We start from the raw sequence: 15,395 nt of genomic DNA, 5'->3' as shown, positions 1-15,395 counted from the left end.
CAAGTATGTAAAGCAGGACATTTTTAGGTTTTATTGTTTAAGCTATTCAGTGTCTTTGTGTATATAAATCTATGCATTTCTAGAGAATGCATATAAAAGGACTTACAAATTTCTTTGGATTTATGGGTTTATTTGCATTTTTGCAATAAGATGTTTTCTATACTGTACTAATCAGCATCAAACAGACAATATAATTCTTATTCTCAGTGATTTTAAAGATTGAAGATAAAACTAAAAGTTTGAAAAATAATTACACAAACACCAGTTAGATGGCGATATGCACTAGGTATCTAAATGGCCATTATACAAAAGAAGAAAGAAACAGTATGGCATGTTATTTTTAGCATCCGTTTCCATAGTGACATAGTCGATTCCTTGCTCTGTTGAGAATGTCTTATGTGTTAACCGTGCACATACTCTGTGTTGAATTAACTTACTCCTGGATGCATTTTCGGAACCAGCATATGAACCAGCATTTGCAAAAACCAATAACTCCATTTTTATTTATTTTTATAAATCACGTTTTTTCCTTTACATAATCTGACATTGCTGCAGTTGGAATTGAGCTGCTGGTTCATCTGGTCAGAGGAGAACTGGCCCCCCGACTGAGCCTGATTTCTCCCAAGGTTTTTTTCTCCATTCTGTCACCAATGGAGTTTTGGTTCCTTGTTGCTGTCGCCTCTGGCTTGCTTAGTTGGGGACACTTCATTTCCAGCGATATCGTCGACTTGATTGCGCAGATACTATTTAAACTGAACTGAGCTGGACGATGACATCACTGAATTCAATAATGAAATGCCTTTAACTGAAAATTGAGTGTTTAATCTTGACATTTTATATTACTGACACACTATTTCCCTATTTTGATATTGTAAAGTTGCTTTGACACAATCTGTATTTTTAAAAGCGCTATATAAATAAAGGTGACTTGACTTGACGTTTTTTTATTGTGCATTCCAAGTAATATCAATCAAGCTGCAGTTGGGTTGTTTTGATTAATTTTGTAAATTACCAGTATTTGTTTAAGTTAGTATTACTTAAAGTTCATTGAAAGTATTTTTATTTATTTATTTTTAAATTTTACATATTAAAAGTTTGTTTTGTAGCAAAAGCAGATAACTCCAACAGTCGTTTTTTGGCAAAAGCAGATAACCCCATATTTTATGTTTTAGTGTTAAAAAAAACACTCGTTTAATCTTTGTAATCTCCTCAGATGACAATGTAGATGCCTGACAAACGTTGTTGCTGTGATCATAGACTGTATGGATGTGATTACATGCAATACACAGAGCTTTTCCCTCACCATTGTAACGCACTGCTTTTGCAAGGTTCTGTGAAAACGTTTCAGCTTTTATTTTCCTTTTTTGCCCTGAAGAATATATTACAAGTTCATCAAATATGGCGAAATTATCCATCCTCGATCACTTTTATGGCGCTTTTCCACTGTATGGTATGGCACGGTACAGTTCAGTACAGTTCACTTTTGGGGGGTTTTCCACTGGGTACAGTACCTGGTATCTGGTACTTTTGAAAAATGTATTTATTTTAAAAAAAAATTTTTAGTACCACCTTGGTTGATGTTCCAAGCGAACCATACTGTTACCAAAACATGACGTGCAAACTCTGCTGATCACTGATTGGCCGGAGAAAATCATCAATGTGAACTTGCATCAAGAGACACAACAGACCCGCTAGATTTAAATCAACACATCCAGCGAAGGATCGAACGCAACTGAATGAGCGCACCTTTTTTAACAACCAAAAAATGGCTGTTTTGTTGTCTGTTGACGAGATACACACTTTCCTCTCGCTTGAGCTTGATGGAGTGACGCAGAATTAACGGCAGTTGAGGTGGCGCAACTATAACATGTGAATAATCCCGCCCACTCTATAGCAGTACTAAACTGCAGTAGAAACGCGAACCGAACCATGCCGAGCCGAGTCGTACCATGCAATGGAAAAGCGCCATTAGTCAGCTTTGACGAAACTCCTCTCATCTAGCACATCTTTTCAAAGTGAAAGCAGCCTTGTCACCTGATCTGAATACAATGTGCTGATTCGCTAAAATGGACTTATTGGCTTCTGTTCACAAACAACAAGAGCGCTTGTCGGCTTCTGCAGTAAAACGTGAACTTGCGATGCCTTGAAAGTGGATAATACCGGCTGTTTTGACAAAACGTGTTTAGGGTTCAGATCGTGCTATATGTGGAGAGATAAAGAGTTCTCAATACAGGAGCCAAATTAACAGTATAGCCCTTTAAGGAACCTGGCAGGAAATAGTTATTAGCGACATGGCATCACTGGCTTTGCCAGTGTTAGACAGGAGCACGCTACCTGAGGACGCCAAGCCGACACAGTCTTTCAATGGGAAGAATGTTGCTTAGTGGCGCATTTATTTCTTATTTGATCTCTTTGGAATACCATGGTATATACTAGGGCTGGGCGATATGAGCAAAAATTCATATCTCTGAATTTTTTGTCTGATTTGCGGTATACAGTATATATGCTGATTTGCGGTATACAGTATATATCTCGGTATTTTCTATGCTTTTGTATTTGGATTAAACAAATAAACAAATAAAGTGAATGTATCCATTTTATATTAAAAAAGGGTTAAAATTGCATTCTAACATTGTAACATTGCAATCTAAAAACAAAAATAATGCTTTTAAAGCAGAAGTTAAGTTTACTAAACTAAAAATGACAGAAAAAAAAGCACAGACTAATTGAGTAAAAAGGCTGTTTTGATTACCCCATTAGAGTTAGTGCTATCACACAAATACACTTCTACATATGCCACATTTATTGTCCAACTACAAATATTTCAGCAATATGTATATTTTAGTCAGAATTATTGCGCTCCTATTACACTGAGCATCTGTTTGGCGTTCAATGAAGTCTGTAAAGTTTAGCGGAGAATCTCAAAGCAGAAGGCTCATGCACTTCTGACAGCAAAATGGAAATATTTCCATGGCTTTCTAACATTTACAGATGGAGAATATACCTGTGCTGTTTTCCTAAATACATAACTTCACATCTCAAGCACATTAAACAGCGCGGGTCTCTATCAGCGGCACACGCTGCCTTTCTGTCAGAGCCATTTTAAGCTGAAACTAAACTATAGGCTTCTATATCTTACAAGTTTTTGTTTTTTTTAAAGCCCTTCATATAAAGTTTGTCTGGTGTTTAGAACAAATTGTATTATGCACTTTCTCCTCAGTAGCTCATTCTGTGTCCTCCGCTATATTTTCAGCTCGTTTTCAAACTACTGTACAGTACATCGATATAAATGCTATTGCCTAATATCGTATCGTTTATAAAGAATATATCAATATATTGTACAAACTCAATATACCGCCCAGCCCTAGTATATACTTCTGTGTATTTTTGATTTGGTATTGCTTTTCATATTTTAATAGTTATTTTAATAGTCAGTTAATCAGCAGATATAAAGTGCAACTCCATTCTCATTAATACCATAAAGCAACTTCAAGACTTGACAAATCATCTTCAAGAATAAATCAAATCAGGAATAAATCTTTGGCATTGTAAGTAAATTTTTCCTTGTATATAACTCACATGCTTGGTTGTTAGAACGTGGCAGAACACCATAACATTAGTTGAAACTATCCATCGAGTTACTGGTATGCCCACAAAGACAACTAAAGAGTAAAGGACCATTGGTGAGTGTTTATTGGCTGATGAAGACGCTCTGTTAGAAACTCATGCAGCCGCAGCACAGAACAAACAAACTGACCACGCAAAGCGTGAAAGAAAACTCACTTAGAAAGCCGCCCATGCAGCTTTAGTAAAGCACAAGAGGCGTCGATGGCACAGTTAACCAACAAACAGAATGCGATATAACCACTTAAATCATATGATAAAGAGGACGATATGAGATGACAGCTTAGTTTGTTTGAAAAAACAATGACTGCCTTTGCTGCAATGCATCAAACAGTGCAAGGTGTGTTGCCTGTTGAAGAAAGAGAATGTGATTGGTATTTACCAAGGTATAATGACCATAAAAAAAATTCAAGAATAAAATCCATGCGTGGTTATGCTCCTGCAAAAGAAAGTCTTAAACAGACCAGAAATGATATGTCTACAACATCAAAGAGCAGTGGAAGGTCCACTGCACTGTGGCATGTGCAGCCGCATTAGAAAAGAAATTGCAATTAGAAAGAGAAGAACTTGAATTAAAAACAAGAAAAGAGAGAGCCATTAGCCACTGATACAGATGTTGTTTCTGAAGCTCAAATAAGGGCAATGGATTTGATGGATAATGAGTTGCAGCAACTTCCAGTTACAACTGCTGAAGATAGAATGAATGAATATTTTGAATCTGCACAGCTGCTTTCTTTTGAGTCCTTTGAAGAAGCGGACCATGTTAATGATGATGTGAAAGAAGAGGATGATGATGATGAACACGATGAATGTTCTTATGTGAATTGTCAAGAAATTAAAACTAATGTGACTCAAAAGACTAAAATTGCAAACGCTCAAGCAAAGCCATCTATTAACGGAAAATTGCAACCTGCACCTAAACAAGAACCCACAAATGGCAGATATCATACAAAGTCGCTGCATTCTACAGGCATTGAGAAGGATCTTATTAATGTTATGCAATTTCAAAACAAAGTAACAGAAATTTTAGTTAAAGAACATAAAATAGTAGCCTTACCTTCAAGGGAAATTCCTGTATTCACAGAGGATCCACTAGATTACCTAACCTAACCTATGAGAACCTTTTGAGCAGTGTATTGAAGATAGAACAAACAACAATCATGACAGACTGCTTTTCTTCAAGCAATTTACTAGTGAAAAACCAAGACATTGCCAGCATATGGAACCACAAAGAGGTTACAAAGAAGCCAAGAGGCTATTGGAAAGACACTACTGCAATGATCTTCTCATCGGAAATGCATATCAGGAAAGAATTGTAAACTGGAGCCCCATCAGTTCAGAAGATGGCAGGGCACTGCACTCATTTTCACTGTTCCTGCGTGGTTGCTTTAACACCATGTTAGAGATTGATGCATTGACTGATATCAACCATGCCACAAATCTGAAGTGTGTGTAGTATCCAAGCTTCCATATAAGCTAAGGGAAAAATGGAGAACAACTGCTTATGAGTATTATGAACAAAGAATTTGAACAAAATCACTGTTTTGCGGCTGATCACCATGTCAGCCAGCGATTCATTGAACGAGCCGTATAACATCAACACTGCACTGGATATTAAAATCAAAAATATAGTGAAAACACTATTAAATAGCACAGTAACAAGATCGGCAGTTTAAGACATGAACTTGTAAGCACAAAACACAAGATACTTCTTTTCAATATAAATAAGATTTTATTTATCAATCTAAGACATGTAAACTAATCTAACATGAACACACACATTCACACAAGTTGCAGAAAGAAAGAAATTGAGGAAAGGATGAGTTTAGAGAATGGAAATGTGAAATCCCAAGTTTACAGCAATATGTGCTATTGCATAGACCTGAACAACCATCAATCACTTAATTAATCCTCGCATTGAGTTTCTCAGTGAGGCTAAAATTTATATTAAATGCACCAGCTCAGCAAAATTCTGGAGTTTGTACTTGCTTGCGTTGCCTTCGTGTTAAGGGATTCCCTTTTGTCATAGTCTTTGCAGAAAGGGGGTTTCCCGAGGTTGCTGATTGGCTGACAGTTCAGTGGTCGTTCGTAGTGAAGTCTTGAGAAGCCAATGGTTGGGCGTTGGCTGACGAATGGTTTCGGAGTCCGTTACTAGTTGAAATTTGAAGCGGGTGCAGTCGGAGCTGGACATTGCGGCAAACTTAACTTCTGAACACGAAACTCAACGGAAAGAAAATAAACTAAAGTAAAAGAATAAAATGATGTAACGAGACTAAGTGGTTTTTCTTCTCAAAGTGGAAGCAGCTAGCATGTAGGTCAGAGCACGCTGGAACAGCGCTCAAAGAACGCAGAACATGATGACAAAAAGCATGGCTAAAAAGTTAGAAGAGAGGAGCAGTTTGATGGTGTCCTGAGTTTTTAAACTCTTCTTTTGGACACATCCCAACTGGTGTGTTGACTAATTAGATATTATCTCAGCTCGGGGTGTTGCTCTGTTTCTCCTCCCCATCCATAAATCTATGAGGTTATCTTATCAATCACATGTCCGAACTTTACACGCTCTTGCAAAGTATACTTTTGGATGTGACTTCTATAACCAGAATATGATACATTTGACAAAGAAGTAATTGAAAGAAACGCTTAAAGCATGAATTGTCACACACGTACATGCCAAACATGAATATGAAGCCTTGAGCTATTCAATAGTTATTAAAAAGACATATACACTACGTGATCAAAACATGATAGTCACATGTGTGGGTTCTATACAGTGAGGAAAATAAGTATTTGAACACCCTGCTATTTTGCAAGTTCTCCCACTTAGAAATCATGGAGGGGTCTGAAATTGTCATCGTAGGTGCATGTCCACTGTGAGAGACATAATCTAAAAAAAAAATCCAGAAATCACAATGTATGATTTTTTAAACTATTTATTTGTATGATACAGCTGCAAATAAGTATTTGAACACCTGAGAAAATCAATGTTAATATTTGGTACAGTAGCCTTTGTTTGCAATTACAGAGGTCAAACGCTTTCCTGTAGTTTTTCACCAGGTTTGCACACACTGCAGGAGGGATTTTGGCCCACTCCTCCACACAGATCTTCTCTAGATCAGTCAGGTTTCTGGCCTGTCGCTGAGAAACACGGAGTTTGAGCTCCTCCAAAGATTCTCTATTGGGTTTAGGTCTGGAGACTGGCTAGGCCACGCCAGAACCTTGATATGCTTCTTACAGAGCCACTCCTTGGTTATCCTGGCTGTGTGCTTCGGGTCATTGTCATGTTGGAAGACCCAGCCTCGACCCATCTTCAATGCTCTAACTGAGGGAAGGAGGTTGTTCCCAAAATCTCGCAATACATGGCCCCGGTCATCCTCTCCTTAATACAGTGCAGTCGCCCTGTCCCATGTGCAGAAAAACACCCCAAAGCATGATGCTACCACCCCATGCTTCACAGTAGGGATGGTGTTCTTGGGATGGTACTCATCATTCTTCTTCCTCCAAACACGTTTAGTGGAATTATGACCAAAAGTTCTATTTTGGTCTCATCTGACCACATGACTTTCTTCCATGACTCCTCTGGATCATCCAAATGGTCATTGGCAAACTTAAGTCGGGCTGGACATGTGCTGGTTTAAGCAGGGGAACCTTCCGTGCCATGCATGATTTCAAACCATGACGTCTTAGTGTATTACCAACAGTAACCTTGGAAACGGTGGTCCCAGCTCTTTTCAGGTCATTGACCAGCTCCTCCCGTGTAGTTCTGGGCTGATTTCTCACCTTTCTTAGGATCATTGAGACCCCACGAGGTGAGATCTTGCATGGAGCCCCAGTCCGAGGGAGATTGACAGTCATGTTTAGCTTCTTCCATTTTCTAATGATTGCTCCAACAGTGGACCTTTTTCACCAAGCTGCTTGGCAATTTCCCGTAGCCCTTTCCAGCCTTGTGGAGGTGTACAATTTTGTCTCTAGTGTCTTTGGACAGCTCTTTGGTCTTGGCCATGTTAGTAGTTGGATTCTTACTGATTGTATGGGGTGGACAGGTGTCTTTATGCAGCTAACGACCTCAAACAGGTGCATCTAATTTAGGATAATAAATGGAGTGGAGGTGGACATTTTAAAGGCAGACTAACAGGTCTTTGAGGGTCAGAATTCTAGCTGATAGACAGGTGTTCAAATACTTATTTGCAGCTGTATCATACAAATAAATAGTTAAAAAATCATACATTGTGATTTCTGGATTTTTTTTTTTAGATTATGTCTCTCACAGTGGACATGCACCTACGATGACAATTTCAGACCCCTCCATGATTTCTAAGTGGGAGAACTTGCAAAATAGCAGGGTGTTCAAATACTTATTTTCCTCACTGTACATAATATGGAGTTATGCATAGAAATCATTAGTTGCTCATAAGTCTTTTAAGATGATTTTAGGTGCATATGGAAAAGGCAGTTTCTGTGCCATTCTGTGGATGTGAGAATGTCTTCTGTGAACAAAGGAATTTCAGTCTGGTCTGTGTCTTGGGTGGGGGAACCTACCCAACGAAGTCTCTACTAACGATTTCCCTCATGTGATCACCATTATGTTCTGTGTCTTTGACCATTAATCTTAGTTACTTGACCCAAATTTGACAATCTCCTTCCTGAGTTGGGATTATCAATAAGTGTTCTTTTGTTTGAATGTTGCAAATTGTTCGCTGGAAGAGGCTTGTTGGTTAGGCTTGCTTCAGACTGGCTGGCTCTAGGGTATCGTGGACAGATTTATGACGAACATCCTGTTATCCGGGGCCTCTCTGTGGAATTTGGCTCTTTGGGTTGGTCAACGCCAATCTGATCGAAACTTAATTTGTCTGATTCGCTCTGATAGCTTACAGAACTTATGTTAAAACTGTGAACTCACTGGTTTTTGCAAAGTCGATGACTCGATCATGTCAGCTCTGCTATTGTCTCTCAAATCCCTCACAGTCACACATACAGCACAGTAACATAATGTCAGGGAATGTCTTGAAATTCTAATCAAGGAAAAATCATACCTTTTCTGGTGTCTTATTTTTAAAGAACTTCAAAAGTTACGCTTGAGTCATTTTGAAAAATGACAACTGGCTTCAGCTTGTGCAAATTGTTACAGTACCGAGGTCTGCTTGGCCAGTCGCCGTTATTTGGTTCGTGAATTATCATAAGTAGAGATTTTAACATTCCATTTGCATGATAAGTTTTACATAATACACTTTATTAATCTAAAGGGGACGGTAAGGGGGATGGTGGTTTTACGGAGGGGATGCCATCTGTCTTTTTTTTCTACCAGGGGGATGCCATCCCCCCTCAATTCGAGCCCTGTATATGTTATGTTTGTGTTTTACTACCCTGGAAAGGGAAAAAATTAGCTTTTGCTCACTACTTTCAGTACTGACAAAGACCTTCTCAGAGACAGATAATAAAAGTGAGCTCTCATTTCTATTTATGAAATTCTACCTAGCTTATCTTTTTCTTTGAGAAAATGTTTGACTTTTTCTCATTTGGGGCCATGAACATGCATGCAAAGTGAGGATACACTGTTGTGTTTTGAAATGTACACAAATAATTTTATTACGATTTTGATGTTCGCGGGTCAATTTGACCCGCATTTGATTATAAAGTTAGGTTAAATAGTATTTCATATAACTTGAGAAAAAGCAGAGATGGGACCTTATTTTTTAGGGGTTCAAGCATGTAGCACTGAAACCCTATTGTAAATGTTAGAATGGTCGTAGATGAGCGATTTCCACGTAAAATTTATCATGCAGACCAAACCGTAAGTTGTAGAGACTTGAAACTTGGAGGGATGGTAGTACTCACACCGCCTACAACTTGACTGAGGCTCGCCCCAATCGGCCTGACGGGGGCCCTACAGCGATTAAAAGTATGAAATCACTCATAACTCCTAAACCGTCAGTCGCAGGCTCAAGTGTCTTATGTCGTTGGAATCCTTGGCTCATGCTTGTCTCAACGCTTTGATCGTGAGCCTGGCGAAAATTTCGGGTATTTCTCATTTTTTGCAAAACTTACTTTTGCGAACTAGTCCTAGATTTTTCGCCCGATTGGAAACCAAACCAGTGCAGAAAGATTCTCTGGAGAGTGAATATCAATAATTATCAAAAAAAAGTTTAACTTTCGTCTCCCCGTCACAAAGGGATGCCAAAACGTTTGAAGGAGCAGGTAAAACTTTTAGTAAAATGCCTATAATTCCTGAACAGAATGAGATACCTTCACCAAACTCAGAACACTTATGCAAGAGCTCAAGCTGAGGTCACAGAAAAAAAATTGCAGAGATTGGCCACTTGGTTTTAAGCTAAAAATAAAACCTTTAAAATGGCTATAAATAAGGCAACCATTTGTTCTATCAACATGAAAATGGTCCAAAGTGTTTTGGTCCAAAGTGCCACAAGTGTCTATGGGGACATTTGTGTATCTCAAATAAAACATGGTCACCATTGGCCGATGAAGTTTGAGCACCTATTAGAGAAGGTTAAGGGAGGTGGGCCTGTTTGACTCATGGGCCCAAAGCTCTGCGAGAAATTTGAAAGAAATCGGCTACTGGGGGGGTAGCATTAAATTGTATTTTTTGAGGGTGTAAACGATTGTACATTGCGCCATTTTCCACACATACATGCGATATTCATATCGTATGATAGACCTCCTCATTCCGAACAACTTTGCCTCTAGAACCACTGCTGTCAATCAAACCATTTTTTAAATGATTGAGAAGATGTGAAAAACCTACTTTTGCGAACTAGTGCTAGGTTTGTCACTCAATCTGGAAAAAAAACACCGCAGTGCAATTCTCTGGACTTTCTAGGTCAATAATTATCAAAAACATGTTGAAATTTACCCTTTGGGAAGATATAACGGGGTCTTTTAGAAAAGGGGCCAGTCCAAATATACCCTAAAGCCTAAACAATAACTCAAAACCTGATTCTAAACAAGCATGCAAAGTTTCAGGGATATCGGACCACAACTGGCACTATAACTGTCATAAACGTTATAAGACCATCATATTTCTATGGTAAATAACCTGCAAATCAGCAAATTTAATTGACAGCAAATCAATTAAATTTTTTTTTTTTTTTTCAGATACACTGAAAATTAAAATGATAGCTCATTTGTACCATCTCTGTCTGAGAAAGTCTTTTTTAATAGTGAGGAATAGCTCCATTTTCACCTTCTCAGGGTGGTAAAAAAACAAAACATATACACCAAGAAATGTATTGATTTTGGGTCTGTACAGTTGTCTTGCAACCAAAAAAAAAATTTCTTAAATAGGTTAGAATGGCACACCTGCTTTTGTTCAAAGTCAGGTGCACAGACACAAAATAAAAACATTTCTTTTGGATTATGTTTTGTCATGTTTGGAGTATGTTTCTCACTCCACTTTGAGCGAATAATGAGTGTAGGTGATGGGAAAAAGCGGAAAAGATGTGAGCATGACACCAAACATGACACCAAAGCCAGCACCGTGTGTAAAATTCAAGAAATTCATCTGCAGAAAGCACATGCTTGCTGTGTGCACGTCATGTCAGCGGTGATTTCTTGAATTTGTTCAGTGAGACTAAAGAACAAAAGATGAGCCTGTATAAGGAAAGTCAAGATTAATTTAATTTCATAGCAATTTCAAATTGTTTATTTATGATGTTCTGAACATGTAAAAACAGAAAAAAAGATGTTGAATAAAAATTTAAATGCTAAAAGTTACAAGTGCTTATTTTCAACATTTGTTAAAACAAACATGTTAAAAAATTGTGGTTAAACATTTTTAAAAATCATACTTTTTTGTATTGTTTGTAACGTGACAATTACTGATATTAAAATTGTCCTGTTTATACCAGATTCCTTCTTGTTTTTCATAATGTGATATTTGGGGAATTGCATTGAATGCAACTAGGGTCACTCCATCAAAATCGTACCCGGAAATCGAACATAATACAAGGGTTAAACAGATCCAACCCAGACAGGGGTGCAAACTCGTCAGGGGTGAAAAAGGTGACAACCCAAACTACCCCAAAAACCTCAATTTTGACACTTTTTTTTCTGAAAACAAGACAATTTTTACATGTCTACAAAATGCTTCTTGATTTAAGAATTTTTTGATATTTGGACTAGAAACAAGACAAAAACTCTAAGTAGGAAATCATTTTTTGCAGTGCACCATTCAAGGATAAACACCTTTATATTATTAAAAGACGTTTGAGCGACAACTACGGTCTACAATCAACAAGGATTGTTGTTAAGATGTTACATGAACTTAGACAGCACAAATAAATTAATGTTCACCTTTTATTTGTATTTAGCCTTCATACAAACAAGAATTGTGAAATCACTGTCAAATAAACATCTCAGACTCACCTTATTAATATTAATATATTTAACTTCAAACTATAGGCTAACATACACTACCAGTCAAAGGTTTTTGAACAGTAAGATTTTAGTTTTTTAAAGAATTCTCTTCTGCTCACCAAGCCTGCATTTATTTGATCCAAAATACAGCAAAAACAGTAACATTTTGAAATATTTACCATTTTAAAATAACTGTTTTCTATTTGAAAATATTTTAAAATGCTAGTTATTCCTGTGATTTCTAAGCTGAATTTTTAGCATCATTATTCCAGTCACATGATCCTTCAGAAATCATTCTAATATTCTGCTTTGCTGCTCAAAAAAACATTTATTATTATGTCGAAAACAGCGGAGTAGAATCTGATTCTCTCCAGTAGGAGGCGCTGTGAGAGCGGTAGAACTAGCGGTTTCCCTGGTAACGGCTGTAATCTAAGCAGCTCCGCTCATGAACGCTACTTTATCAGATAAAATGAAAATAACATCAAAACTATTCTGAAGACAGTATGTTCCCTTCAGAGATACATTCATATAAATCACCCGCTTTTTGAAACGTGCAGTGCTCATGTTTATTCAACGAAGTTAAACGCCACAAATAAATCAATGTATGGGAAACACTGGTAATGTATATCGAAATCATATCACTGTTATTGAAAAAAATTATATCGTGATACATACTGATATTGAATTATTGTCCAGCCCTAGCTTAGCACTGCCTCCACTTGAACTGAGTGATACTAATATTACTGTACATTAAACAGTATGCTTTACTTGTAGGTCGAACAGTTCTCAAATCGACTTCATGTCAGAGTAATAGCTGATATGTGAGACAAATGAGACTGAGGAGCATTTTGCAAAGGGTAGCGAACTAATGCAGCGATAACGTAACTTACAATCTTCATAGCTATTGCAACAGCAGCCTCATGCAAAAAAACAAAAACAAACAAAACAAAAAAAATACAGCAGCCTCACGCGGTAATCACCATTTATACTGGAACACCATAATTTACAGCAGATACAAATGCATTCCGTCCTGCTTGACAGTGAACTTAATTTAGCTAGCTACAAACAGGCTAATCTAACCACCAACATAGCCCAATTACTTCAAAAATAAGTTGCTTGCCGTTAGCTTGTTCCTTCACATTTTACATAGCCTCTGGAAATATGGACATTTGCCTGCAGCGTCTAAAAGTTATGCTTCAGGAGTGAGATTGGTTGGTTGAGGGAAAGAACATTAAGGTAAGCCAATCAGAGGCAGAGTAGGGCGGGGCCATTCCTTTGCCAACAGGGGCTACAGGTGACGTGATACAGATGACGCGCAGATACGACCCCCCCACCCCTTTTTTTTTTTTTTTTTACAGATCTACACGATTCACGTGAATGACCCATTTCAAGGTGAAAACGGAGAATTTCGCTGAAAGGTGACAAGTTTGCACCCCTGCCAGATCTATTAAAACATATCTTAGTGCCATTCATTTTTTCTACTGTTTGCCACAGCAGCAACCTTCTCTCCTACAATCTCTTAACCACTTCATTGCTGCAGCAGTGAATTTTCTCCCTTAACTTTTGATTAGCCCTTCCACTGCCATAGTAGTCACTTTTCCGGCCTACAATCTTCTATTCACAGCTCACTGCTGCAGCAGTGATTTGTACTACTGCCCTCGCAGCAAGCTCTAAACCAGGGGTGCCCAAACTCCGTCCTGCATCATCATATGCAGCATCATATTTTGCTGCAACCACTGCTGGAAGTCACACTGCAATCATTCCACTGCCGCAGCAGTGATTTTCCCCATCGCTCCCGCTCCAGCCCCCCCGTGCTCAAAATTTACTCCATTGCTGCAGCAGTAATCTCTCCACTCCCACAAGAGCAGCTCACCGTGTGAGAGAAAGTATTTTGGGGGGGGTAAGTTCTTTCTCTACTTTTACTTCTGAATTACTCTGTCGATGGCCAGCTTGTTTTTTTTATAAACGTTTATGGGGGGTTACTTGGAGCTCAAGCCAAGCCTCGGGTTCGAACCTCCTTCAAGGACAATAAACCAAGTTCGTTTACCATTATCTAGCAGGACTGAATGGGCAGGTGAACTCGTGAAATATGTATCATATTGTGACTTTGCCGGTGATACACAGCCCTACTAGCAATCACCCCATGTACCCTTGCAACTGCACAACAACACCTTAGCAACCACCTTGTGTAACTTGACAACCACATAGCAACTGCCTAGCAACCACCCACAGTACCTTAGCAACTGCTTAGCAACAACCCAGAATACATTATCAACTGCATAGCAACCACCAGAACATGTTATCAACCGCTCAGCAGCTATCGCAAATAACTATAGCAACAGCCTAGCAACCACCCCAAGTACCTTAGCAAACACATAGCAATCACCCAGACTAAATGTGACTTTGTGTGTGTTTTCTAGCATGGATTATGGAGGAGAATGCAGGATTACAGCAGGACTAAATAAATGTATGTCTAAAATCACACACACACACACACACACACACACACACACACACAGACAGAATTTTAGTGATTGTTGTTGTGTTCTAACTGTCTCTGTTCTTGTGTTCAGATGCCTGTTTTCTCACACTGGATCCAGACACAGCAAACAAGCGTCTCATTCTGTCTGAGGAGAACAGAAAGGTGACAAATGTGAGAGAGGATCAGTCATATTCTGATCATCCAGACAGATTTGATGTGTGTCAGGTGTTGTGTAGAGAGAGTGTGTGTGGACGCTGTTACTGGGAGATTGAGTGCAGTGGACGTAATTATGGTGTGTTTATATCAGTATCATATAAGAGCATCAGCAGGAAGGGACGGAGTTATGAGTGTGTGTTTGGAAATAATGATCAGTCCTGGAGTTTGGACTGTTCTCCCTCCAAATACTCGTTCAGACACAATGACATACAGACTGATCTCCCTGTAAAACCCATCAGCAGTAGAACAGGAGTGTATGGTAATATCTATAGAATAGGAGTGTATGTGGATCACGGTGCAGGAACTCTGTCCTTCTACAGCGTCTCTGATACACTGAGCCTCATCTACACAGTCCAGACCACATTCACTCAGCCGCTCTATCCTGGGTTTGGGTTTGGGGTTAGGACTGCGTATAAGTTAAGTCCTTATAATATATCATCAGTGAAACTGTGTTGATGAATCAGAATAGACTGACGAGAGATAGTACCCATAATGCTTTGAGCTGCATGATGAATCAGTAACAGTGAGATGTTATGAGTCTCTTCATGACATTAATACTGCAGCTCAACTTCTGTCACTGAAATAACAGTCATAATAAATCCATCACAATCAATGTCATAAATCCTCATATAGAGCTCCGGAGGTTGACGTCACGCAATCTAAACTCCGACATTTTGGCAGGCAACCAGGAGAGTGCAGGTATCGA

The 15,395-nt window shown here is 38.6% G+C and overlaps 1 protein-coding gene across 1 annotated transcript in view; it reads left to right on the top strand.

The window, feature by feature from the left end:
• LOC131538481 (NACHT, LRR and PYD domains-containing protein 3-like) overlaps positions 1-15,145 on the top strand; it is a 49,955-nt gene extending 34,810 nt beyond the window's left edge. Inside the window, exons 7-8 of the mRNA XM_058772353.1 lie at positions 14,412-14,458; positions 14,565-15,145. Of these exons, the coding sequence (XP_058628336.1) occupies positions 14,412-14,458; positions 14,565-15,145 (628 nt within the window). The remainder of the gene's footprint in view (positions 1-14,411; positions 14,459-14,564) is intronic.
• Positions 15,146-15,395: the final 250 nt, after the last annotated feature.

This window comes from Onychostoma macrolepis, chromosome 04, assembly GCF_012432095.1.
Source record: "Onychostoma macrolepis isolate SWU-2019 chromosome 04, ASM1243209v1, whole genome shotgun sequence".
Lineage (NCBI taxonomy): Eukaryota > Metazoa > Chordata > Actinopteri > Cypriniformes > Cyprinidae > Onychostoma > Onychostoma macrolepis.
Note: the sequence above shows the minus strand (reverse complement) of the source record. Positions and strands in the feature narration are given on the sequence as shown.